At 47.6% G+C, this 12,346-nt stretch overlaps 1 protein-coding gene across 1 annotated transcript in view; it reads right to left on the bottom strand.

Moving 5' to 3' along the window:
* Positions 1-1,966: 1,966 nt before the first annotated feature.
* Positions 1,967-12,346, bottom strand: part of NPHP4 (nephrocystin 4) — a 1,007,060-nt gene continuing 996,680 nt past the window's right edge. The window contains exons 29-30 of the mRNA XM_086921734.1: positions 5,307-5,450; positions 1,967-2,510 (exon numbers count right to left, since the gene is read on the bottom strand). Coding sequence (XP_086777860.1) covers positions 2,370-2,510; positions 5,307-5,450 — 285 coding nt within the window. The 3' untranslated portion in view covers positions 1,967-2,369. The remainder of the gene's footprint in view (positions 2,511-5,306; positions 5,451-12,346) is intronic.

Raw genomic sequence — 12,346 nt, 5'->3', positions numbered from 1 at the left:
CGGTGATCTTGCAGTGAAAGAAGGTGGCCAATGAGTTGCACAGGTCTTGTGATGGTGGAATGTCATTGGTGATGGAGCTGGGGTTGGAGAGTTCTTTCACAATGTTGAAGAGCTCTTTGCTGTCGTGTGTCCGTTGTTGTCTAGGCGGTCCTTGAAGGCGGTCCTCTTGGCGGTTCTTATGAGTTGGCGGTGTCTGCGGGTGGCGATCTTGTGGGCTGTGTAGCTGTCTGGTGTTCGGTCGTGGAGCCAGCTCTCCTCCAGCTTCCGACAGGGGCGCTTGGAGGTCCGGAGGTCTTCGGTGAACCATGCTGCTTTCTTGTTGGTGTGATTGGTGGCGGAGGAGGTGAGTGGGGTGAGGGTGTTGGCGCAGTCGTTGATCCACTGTTTGAGGTTGATGGCGGCGGTGTCGGGGTCAGTGGGGTCGGCGGGTGGTCCCAGGGCGAGGGTGGTGGTCAGTTGGTCCTCGGTGACCTTGCCCCAGCAGTGGCGTGGATTCTGTTGGGTGCGGTGGTGTGTGGTGGGTTTCCTGAAGGTAAAGTGGACGGGTCTGTGGTCTGTCCAGTGGGGTTTGGTGGTGTGGTTGAAGGAGACGTGGGGACTTGCCGAGAAAATGTGGTCCAGTGTGTGTCCAGCGGTGTGGGTGGGTGTGTGTAGTCACAAGCTGTTTGAGTCCGAGGTTGGCGATCAGGGCAGTGGAGTTGACGTCGTTGTTGTTCTCTAGGTGGAAGTTCAAGTCCCCGAGGAGGATGTAGTCCGTGGAGGCGAGGGCGTGGGTGCTGATGAGGTCGGCGATGGAGTCACTGAACTGTGGTCGGGGTCCGGGTGGTCTGTAGACGAGTGTTCCTCTGAGGGTGGTGTTGGGGTCAGTGTGGATCTGGAAGTGCATGTGCTCGGCAGTGGTGAGGATGTCATCGGTGTTGGTCGAGACTCTGAGGGTGTCCTTGTGGATGATGGCGATTCCCTCTCCCACTCCGTTGGTGCGGTCTCTGCGGGAGATCTTGTAACCTGGGGTCCAGGGGTTCTGGCGTTGGGCGCGGTCCAGATGCGGATGGGTGCAGACGGGCTTGCCTTTGGCACGCCAGCGGCGTGCCCGCTGCGCGTGTCCGCTGCGCGGCCTCCTTTTGAGGGGTTGTGGGAGGGAGGAGCAGCTGGGAGGCGTGAGCGGGGTGGCAAATGGGGCACCAGGGGGCGGGGCTGCAGGGAGGCAGTGGGGGGAAGCGCGAAGGGAGGGGAGCAGGTGGGGGTCAGGGGGGGAGGGCACAGGGCACTTGGGACAGTGGAAAGAAGCACAATATGGGGCAGAAAACCAGTAACGGTGCTAAAAGGAAAGAAAACAGTTGGCACAAAAGGAAAGGAGAGACAGCAGTCCGAGGTAGAGGACGACGGCAGCAATCAGGGGCAGCCAGGCGAGGACACAGGGCGGCTGAGGGGGGCGACCAACCTGGTGACAGGGTTGGGAGGGAGGGTGACTGAGAAATACCAAAGGATGCCTGTACAACGACTTTATTGTGCCATAACCAGAATTTGATTAAGGAAAATAAGAATACGATGGATGGAACGTTTGAATTAATCTCAGCGACTGGTAAATAACGGCAGACTTCCGGTCAATTATTTTATTGCCCACCATGCCACCACCTACAGGTTCTAATCCTATGTCAACCATTTGACAATCTGAAATTGTCAGAATATGATGTTTTTTTTTATATATCGAGTTCTCGTTGGGTGCAGGTAAGCAAATGTGAGCAAAAAAAGGGCTGCAAAACAAGGTTTTCTTTCCAGTAAAAAATCCTGAAGTGAAACATTTTCTAACAATTTACTCATTCCACTCTCTTTTAATTAATTTTTTTAAAGCATTGTTTCCCGGCTAAAGGTTCTGACCAAAGTGTAATTAAACAATGATCAAATGAATAAAAACGTATAAAACTCAAATTTCTAAACAATTAGTAAAAAATCACAGACGACTTTAAAATATCTATACAAACTTTATAAAAATATAAATATACATATGTGATCATTTACATTATTAATACAGACATACAATTTGTTTAAAAAAAACAAGTTGAGGTCAAATTGCACAAATGAATAAATGAAAACAGGAGGCCACAATCTTTCACAAAATAATAAAGATGCAATACGCCAAAAGGGCAATTTACAATTAAAAAAAAAACGTATTTCTTTTCACTTCAGAATGGATAAAGAAGGATCCAAAAAATCGAGTCTAAAAGGTGTTTCGTTAAAAAAAATCAATAACAGAGTGAAATGTGAAGGAGATATAGTATAGCATTCAATGTATGGTAAAGTAAGCGGAGTTTTGGCTGTACTGGCAACTGTTCGACAGCCAGAGTGCTTGTGTCGTCTTTCGTCGCTTTTTATGCATAGACGACCTTCACGCAGAATGTTTCTTCGTTTTTGTCCTCCTCGTCATTGATGTAAATAAGAATTTCCTCCATTCCGGTGCTCTGGCTTGGTGCAAACCGCAAACCTATTGTGTACGTCTCCCCTCCGCCAATCTGGGAACACATTAAAACAAACACTGCTGAGCAAGGACATACAGCATCAAAAAATCATTGTTTCATACCTGTTTCGGTGTAGTCTAAGTGAGAAAAAAACAAATCCCTAGACCAATCCCAGAGACGGCAGAAATACAATGTGTAGATCACAGATCGGTGGTTTTGCACGTTCGTTTCCATCAAATAAACTCCGGTTAATCACTTTCAAAACGCAGAGCGTTTGTGACAGTCAACCGAGCTCCGCATTAAAGTGCACATACTGTGAAGCCGCAGTATATTGACTTAACCGCCTGCTGAAATGAATGTTTTTAAGCCGTTCTACTTTCAAGTGGAATTGGTCAGTGTAAGTGATTTGGTAGACTGAAATTATTGTTCAGAACTGCTCCTGTGCCTTTATTGAGATCACTGGGAATCGAACCCAGTTATTGACTGCTCTGGCGTCAGAGCAGTGAAAGGCTGGGCCTACTATTTGACGAGGAATATGGGTTTTTCTCTGACCGCGGTCTTTGATGTCAATGTGCGTCCCTGTGAACCCCACACTGACAGGTAATGGAGGCCGTGCGGACAAGAAGCTCACACCGAGTTACTGTCAGTGCAGCTCTGGCAGTGCTTAATTTGTAAAATAACAAATGCCAGGCCCTGGCCGGGAGGTCACTGCAGCTTGCTCCACCCATTTCATCGCTGTCAATGATGGTACCAAAACAACACTTTCGCCTGTAAGTCCCCAAACTAAAGGAATGGCTGGAGAAGTAAGTATTAGTATTTTTTATGAATAATGTATTCGTAAACAACCGTTGTTCGGCTCGTCTCTAAATTAGATGAGCAGCGCCACCATGTGGCAGACCGTCATATGTGTGTTGTTGGCAATTAAGTGCCGGTGCGGAGCACCAGAAACCAATTAAGTGCCATTACTTTGCGCTCAGAAAGTGGAGATACAGTTTCGGTTTAAGAGGGGGAGGAATGAGCTCAGGGTGTTGTTGGAGGGTATAAGCATGCCAAGCAGTGATTTTTTTGACCTGGCTTGACAGTGCTGGTGTCCTCAGACAATTAATTGAGAATCACCAGGAGAGGGGATTTGGCTCCGCCCACATTGTGGGGCTCCAGGAGTACATGTTTTGATTTCCCAGAAGTTGTGTGCTTCCACAGAAAACAGTGCTTGCGCGCCACACAGCAGTGATCATTTTTTGCATTTATCCAGCTGCCTGAGCTTGAACTTTCAGGGTGCATACACATGCAATTGTTATGCTATTATAGTGATTTAGATAACTTGTGGCTTTTTTTCTCTGGCAGCAGCACAGTTTGGGAGGAGGGCAGTCATTACGGTACATAGATTTTTAAGTCTGGCTTGACAGTGCATTCATAAGACAGCCGTATTGACATTGCCAATGGTTGATTTGTATGTTAGTGAAAGATCGGTGACATTCGCACAGTGGAACTATTTGAAAGGGACAAGTTGTACTCATTTCGATAGGCACCCATTTTAGAAATGTTGCAAATGTATATTATTTTGTGTTATCTATGGAAATATGGCTGTATCTATACCTTATATAAATCTACATTCAAAGCGTATTACTTATAAAGTATTTCAGAATATGTATACAACGAGTAATGCTTTTGGTCAAAAAGAGCTGTTTAAACATACCGCTTAACTGCCGAATGGCTGGAACACAGAAAAATCCACATACATGTGAGCGTTAAAATCCAACTTCAGTATGAAACATGCTTCTACTTGTTTTGTAAGCCAAAAAGAATAGGCCCCATCCTTTCTTTTGCTGTTTCTGAAGTGCCTTGTGCGCTCTGTAACACTTTACATTGTGTTTTGGCTCAACTTTTAGGCCTTCTTCATTGACTTCAGGTAGTAAAACGAATACAATTTACAAGTATGTGTCTGTTTAATTATCCAATTAAGCTGTCATGGTAATTATAATTCACCTCATGGTTTCAGAGCCACACTATTAATCGTTCGTTGCTCTTGACCTAAAGAGATCTAATGCATATTGCACTTTCTAAAAAAAATGTTTAGGCGTGGTGCCTGTTCTACACAATCAAGAACAGTGTGGAACCGTCTTTAACAGGCCATACGCACAGGGACATCATGGATTTTTGGGGCCCTGTACCAAACGTATTTTGGGGGTTTCTGTTCAGAACAGCTTTGAATTTATGATCCAATTTCATTTCTTTCATGCCCTTTTTGGCCAGGTCACTAATGGTGCACAGACACCCTCACCCAAACTGTAAATATTGTACATCTAATATTAGAGGGATAATGACGTGTTTTCAATATTGTAACACAGCAGCAGCTCACTAATATTACTGCAAGTAATCTCTGTGATACCCTCCCATTTCTAATATGTGAGGTTCTGTTTCGATTTGACATAAACTTGATTACGGATGTTGCATGAAACAAACAGAACATTTCTCTGCAGTAGGTCTTCATAGACTCACATCACTCGAATTAAAAATAAATTAAAGGAAAACGGCATTTAAAACAATTAGTTATCGAATTATTAAAGGTCTCCCGGGCAAGACTCTGTGCAGAACAGCTCTGGCCGTATATGGGGGCCCCCCTGAAAGGCTGAGGTCCTGGGCCAGAGCACATTTTGCCTATGCCTTAAAACCGCTCTGCATAGGTATGCAACATAATTATTTGATATTTTATAGGCAATTGAAGACTTGTTTTTAGCTCAAGCATACATTTTGCCACACATTTGCCACACAGACCCAAGTAGTCCTTTGGTGCTCCAAGATACTGCAAAAGAACAGAACTTCTCAGTGACAGGTACTTCTCTCAGTTACCTCGAAGCGGTCCTCCTTGAACTGCAGCAGGTCCGGCCGGTTGGTGAACAGAGAGTAGGCCTTCTTGGACGGGTAGGGGTTCGTGTAGGTGATTCTCTTGTTCGAGCCCTTGCCTCCTCCAGCAGGCAACGTGATCTCAAAGGCCTGCAGATAGACATCAGACAACAGTCACCTCTTGCTGCTGTATCAGACAGCAATTATCTGGAGCACTTGCAGCGCACAGTCTCGCAGAAAGGGCACAAAGCAGCTGCATGAGAAAGGCAGCCGACAGAATCTGAAAGGAGCACATTTCATCCCCCTCTGTTATGGTGAGGCTGCATTTCAACATGCCAGGCACACTTTCAAAGCAATTTCACAAAACGGACTTTCCCTGCTCAGCATTTAACATCTACAAGGCATCTGATTTAGCGAACATGGAGAGTAAGATGCTGTGCTTTATACTGACAACTGCTTTATGTTACGATGTGAATGGTGAATGTTCGGCTGACGTTTCTTCCCAGCTGACTAGCTCAGAGACTTTCCCGCCAATATAACGATGGCGCTGAGGAACCAAGACAGTTCACAAGGACCTGTCGAATGAATTTTAATTATGCAGTTCGCTATTTCGAACCCCTGTGTCTAGCTACGACCACAGGGATCCAGGCCTGCAAGGAACAGCAGCAAACTATTCCTGTGCTTGGATTCCAAACAGGGAACACTTTCTGTTTAGGGAGCCCATGCTCCTTAACCCTTTGTGTGCTCGTGACGGAACCGTTCCGTCACAAGCCTCGGGTGGGCTGTACTGGTGATGGAACAGTTCCGTCACGGCCCGCTCGCCGCGCCTGCGCTGACGTTCTAAAGAACGGGCGGGTCTGTGACGGAACCGTTCTGTCACAAGCACAGCCCACCCGAGGGCCGTGACGGAGCGGTTCCGTCATTAGTACGGGAGCGCCGCGCGGCCCCGCCTCCACCTCAGCGCTGCGGCGGAATAGCCGCCGCAGCTAAGGGGTTAAAGGAACATGTGCTGCTATAAAAAACACAGACTATGTTCTCAGTTTGGAAATGTATTGGGAGGAGAGGGCATTAGCCCCTGCCCCATCGATTGCTCCTCCCCATAGTCTTTGGAAACGACTCACACAGGGGGATGGCCGCCCAGGGACTCCTTCCACTTTGAAAACCAGCTACCACTTTTTGAGGTGTCAGTAACTGACCAATGGTTTGCTACAATTGCGGTTGAACACTATTGATACAGACCACTACGACTCCCATTTAGGAGGATGCGCCCCTTTCATGCCCACAGCTGCCAAGTTTTCAGATTGCTTATGTACGTATGAGTGACATTCAGCTGACAAATGAGTGACTCTTTAGAGGGACACATTCTTGCCATTAAAGGCATGCAACAAAGTGCACTGAAAGAGCTAAATATCAGAAATTACAACATTTTGAACAATGAGAAGGCCTAAAGATTTATTGAAACTAATGGAAAACTGAAATGAAAGCTCACTAACAACCTTTTTAAAATATGACCATACTGTAAAACAATTTTTACAAAGCTTTTCATTTCAACGAAGACACTCTATGAGGAAGTTCGCAGGGTTGTTGTGAGGCACTTGTTTAGCCTGACAAGAGATCAATCGTTGATCAAAACTATGTAACAGGAGCCAAGTTAGTTTTAGAGGCCAGTGCGTCTGAAAATATAGAGATTAAGAAAAGCATACCTCGGGTGTCAGTACAATATAACTAATAAACAAGCATTTGCAATGCAATAGGTCTCGCATTAATTAACTTTGAGCTAAGGGCATTGATAAATATTGCAACACCAATTGCAACAAAAGTCTATAAATTGTAGGCCAAAAAAATGAGTGTTTATTTTCGTAGCAATGGTGGCATGCTTCGCTTTAGGTGAATATGTTTAAAAGTAAAGTGTGCCATACTGCGATTGCTACAATATTTAATTGTGGATGCTTAACAATTGATGTGATTTACAAAAGGGGTTGGTGATGAACAGAGTGTCTGAATTGAGCAGACCACTCTTACCCAGTCCAAAGATCAGGGCTTGATCCATCACCGTTATTTATCTCACTGCCCCATCCCAGCTCAGAACCTGGCTATATGCAAATCAGTCTGTCCCTGGCCCAGTGCATCATGGGAACAGGGCAGACTAAACTACCAAGCCAATTCTTTACCAGAAAGGAGACAAGCTACCGGGGACCGGTTTCTGGCATTTCAGCCGTCTTCGGCCCGGCTTGCTTGAATCCTGATGGAGCAGTGAGAAAGGGACTCATGTCTGAGTATACCCTGCCACACCTATAGTGGCCAAAATCGATTTACAAAAGGGGGTGGTGATGAACAGAGTGTCTGAATTGAGCAGACCACTCTTACCCAGTCCAAAGATCAGGGCTTGATCCATCACCGTTATTTATCTCACTGCCCCATCCCAGCTCAGAACCTGGCTATATGCAAATCAGTCTGTCCCTGGCCCAGTGCATCATGGGAACAGGGCAGACTAAACTACCAAGCCAATTCTTTACCAGAAAGGAGACAAGCTACCGGGGACCGGTTTCTGGCATTTCAGCCGTCTTCGGCCCGGCTTGCTTGAATCCTGATGGAGCAGTGAGAAAGGGACTCATGTCTGAGTATACCCTGCCACACCTATAGTGGCCAAAATCGATTTACAAAAGGGGGTGGTGATGAACAGAGTGTCTGAATTGAGCAGACCACTCTTACCCAGTCCAAAGATCAGGGCTTGATCCATCACCGTTATTTATCTCACTGCCCCATCCCAGCTCAGAACCTGGCTATATGCAAATCAGTCTGTCCCTGGCCCAGTGCATCATGGGAACAGGGCAGACTAAACTACCAAGCCAATTCTTTACCAGAAAGGAGACAAGCTACCGGGGACCGGTTTCTGGCATTTCAGCCGTCTTCGGCCCGGCTTGCTTGAATCCTGATGGAGCAGTGAGAAAGGGACTCATGTCTGAGTATACCCTGCCACACCTATAGTGGCCAAAATCGATTTACAAAAGGGGGTGGTGATGAACAGAGTGTCTGAATTGAGTAGACCACTCTTACCCAGTCCAAAGATCAGGGCTTGATCCATCACCGTTATTTATCTCACTGCCCCATCCAAGCTCAGAACCTGGCTATATGCAAATCAGACTGTCCCTGGCCCAGTGCATCATGGGAACAGGGCAGACTAAACTACCAAGCCAATTCTTTACCAGAAAGGAGACAAGCTACCGGGGACCGGTTTCTGGCATTTCAGCCGTCTTCGGCCCGTCTTGCTTGAATCCTGATGGAGCAGTGAGAAAGGGACTCATGTCTGAGTATACCCTGCCACACCTATAGTGGCCAAAATCGATTTACAAAAAGGGGTGGTGATGAACAGAGTGTCTGAATTGAGCAGACCACTCTTACCCAGTCCAAAGATCAGGGCTTGATCCATCACCGTTATTTATCTCACTGCCCCATCCCAGCTCAGAACCTGGCTATATGCAAATCAGTCTGTCCCTGGACCAGTGCATCATGGGAACAGGGCAGACTAAACTACCAAGCCAATTCTTTACCAGAAAGGAGACAAGCTACCGGGGACCGGTTTCTGGCATTTCAGCCGTCTTCGGCCCGGCTTGCTTGAATCCTGATGGAGCAGTGAGAAAGGGACTCATGTCTGAGTATACCCTGCCACACCTATAGTGGCAAAAATCGATTTACAAAAGGGGGTGGTGATGAACAGAGTGTCTGAATTGAGCAGACCACTCTTACCCAGTCCAAAGATCAGGGCTTGATCCATCACCGCTATTTATCTCACTGCCCCATCCCAGCTCAGAACCTGGCTATATGCAAATCAGTCTGTCCCTGGCCCAGTGCATCATGGGAACAGGGCAGACTAAACTACCAAGCCAATTCTTTACCAGAAAGGAGACAAGCTACCGGGGACCGGTTTCTGGCATTTCAGCCGTCTTCGGCCCGGCTTGCTTGAATCCTGATGGAGCAGTGAGAAAGGGACTCATGTCTGAGTATACCCTGCCACACCTATAGTGGCCAAAATCGATTTACAAAAGGGGGTGGTGATGAACAGAGTGTCTGAATTGAGCAGACCACTCTTACCCAGTCCAAAGATCAGGGCTTGATCCATCACCGCTATTTATCTCACTGCCCCATCCCAGCTCAGAACCTGGCTATATGCAAATCAGTCTGTCCCTGGCCCAGTGCATCATGGGAACAGGGCAGACTAAACTACCAAGCCAATTCTTTACCAGAAAGGAGACAAGCTACCGGGGACCGGTTTCTGGCATTTCAGCCGTCTTCGGCCCGGCTTGCTTGAATCCTGATGGAGCAGTGAGAAAGGGACTCATGTCTGAGTATACCCTGCCACACCTATAGTGGCCAAAATCGATTTACAAAAGGGGGTGGTGATGAACAGAGTGTCTGAATTGAGCAGACCACTCTTACCCAGTCCAAAGATCAGGGCTTGATCCATCACCGTTATTTATCTCACTGCCCCATCCCAGCTCAGAACCTGGCTATATGCAAATCAGTCTGTCCCTGGCCCAGTGCATCATGGGAACAGGGCAGACTAAACTACCAAGCCAATTCTTTACCAGAAAGGAGACAAGCTACCGGGGACCGGTTTCTGGCATTTCAGCCGTCTTCGGCCCGGCTTGCTTGAATCCTGATGGAGCAGTGAGAAAGGGACTCATGTCTGAGTATACCCTGCCACACCTATAGTGGCCAAAATCGATTTACAAAAGGGGGTGGTGATGAACAGAGTGTCTGAATTGAGCAGACCACTCTTACCCAGTCCAAAGATCAGGGCTTGATCCATCACCGTTATTTATCTCACTGCCCCATCCCAGCTCAGAACCTGGCTATATGCAAATCAGTCTGTCCCTGGCCCAGTGCATCATGGGAACAGGGCAGACTAAACTACCAAGCCAATTCTTTACCAGAAAGGAGACAAGCTACTGGGGACCGGTTTCTGGCATTTCAGCCGTCTTCGGCCCGGCTTGCTTGAATCCTGATGGAGCAGTGAGAAAGGGACTCATGTCTGAGTATACCCTGCCACACCTATAGTGGCCAAAATCGATTAACAAAAGGGGGTGGTGATGAACAGAGTGTCTGAATTGAGTAGACCACTCTTACCCAGTCCAAAGATCAGGGCTTGATCCATCACCGTTATTTATCTCACTGCCCCATCCAAGCTCAGAACCTGGCTATATGCAAATCAGTCTGTCCCTGGCCCAGTGCATCATGGGAACAGGGCAGACTAAACTACCAAGCCAATTCTTTACCAGAAAGGAGACAAGCTACCGGGGACCGGTTTCTGGCATTTCAGCCGTCTTCGGCCCGTCTTGCTTGAATCCTGATGGAGCAGTGAGAAAGGGACTCATGTCTGAGTATACCCTGCCACACCTATAGTGGCCAAAATCGATTTACAAAAGGGGGTGGTGATGAACAGAGTGTCTGAATTGAGCAGACCACTCTTACCCAGTCCAAAGATCAGGGCTTGATCCATCACCGCTATTTATCTCACTGCCCCATCCCAGCTCAGAACCTGGCTATATGCAAATCAGTCTGTCCCTGGCCCAGTGCATCATGGGAACAGGGCAGACTAAACTACCAAGCCAATTCTTTACCAGAAAGGAGACAAGCTACCGGGGACCGGTTTCTGGCATTTCAGCCGTCTTCGGCCCGGCTTGCTTGAATCCTGATGGAGCAGTGAGAAAGGGACTCATGTCTGAGTATACCCTGCCACACCTATAGTGGCCAAAATCGATTTACAAAAGGGGGTGGTGATGAACAGAGTGTCTGAATTGAGCAGACCACTCTTACCCAGTCCAAAGATCAGGGCTTGATCCATCACCGCTATTTATCTCACTGCCCCATCCCAGCTCAGAACCTGGCTATATGCAAATCAGTCTGTCCCTGGCCCAGTGCATCATGGGAACAGGGCAGACTAAACTACCAAGCCAATTCTTTACCAGAAAGGAGACAAGCTACCGGGGACCGGTTTCTGGCATTTCAGCCGTCTTCGGCCCGGCTTGCTTGAATCCTGATGGAGCAGTGAGAAAGGGACTCATGTCTGAGTATACCCTGCCACACCTATAGTGGGCAAAATCGATTTACAAAAGGGGGTGGTGATGAACAGAGTGTCTGAATTGAGCAGACCACTCTTACCCAGTCCAAAGATCAGGGCTTGATCCATCACCGTTATTTATCTCACTGCCCCATCCCAGCTCAGAACCTGGCTATATGCAAATCAGTCTGTCCCTGGCCCAGTGCATCATGGGAACAGGGCAGACTAAACTACCAAGCCAATTCTTTACCAGAAAGGAGACAAGCTACCGGGGACCGGTTTCTGGCATTTCAGCCGTCTTCGGCCCGGCTTGCTTGAATCCTGATGGAGCAGTGAGAAAGGGACTCATGTCTGAGTATACCCTGCCACACCTATAGTGGCCAAAATCGATTTACAAAAGGGGGTGGTGATGAACAGAGTGTCTGAATTGAGCAGACCACTCTTACCCAGTCCAAAGATCAGGGCTTGATCCATCACCGTTATTTATCTCACTGCCCCATCCCAGCTCAGAACCTGGCTATATGCAAATCAGTCTGTCCCTGGCCCAGTGCATCATGGGAACAGGGCAGACTAAACTACCAAGCCAATTCTTTACCAGAAAGGAGACAAGCTACCGGGGACCGGTTTCTGGCATTTCAGCCGTCTTCGGCCCGGCTTGCTTGAATCCTGATGGAGCAGTGAGAAAGGGACTCATGTCTGAGTATACCCTGCCACACCTATAGTGGCCAAAATCGATTTACAAAAGGGGGTGGTGATGAACAGAGTGTCTGAATTGAGCAGACCACTCTTACCCAGTCCAAAGATCAGGGCTTGATCCATCACCGTTATTTATCTCACTGCCCCATCCCAGCTCAGAACCTGGCTATATGCAAATCAATCTGTCCCTAGCCCAGTGCATCATGGGAACAGGGCAGACTAAACTACCAAGCCAATTCTTTACCAGAAAGGAGACAAGCTACCGGGGACCGGTTTCTGGCATTTCAGC

This window comes from Lissotriton vulgaris, chromosome 5 (assembly GCF_964263255.1).
Source record: "Lissotriton vulgaris chromosome 5, aLisVul1.2, whole genome shotgun sequence".
NCBI lineage: Eukaryota > Metazoa > Chordata > Amphibia > Caudata > Salamandridae > Lissotriton > Lissotriton vulgaris.
Note: the sequence above shows the minus strand (reverse complement) of the source record. Positions and strands in the feature narration are given on the sequence as shown.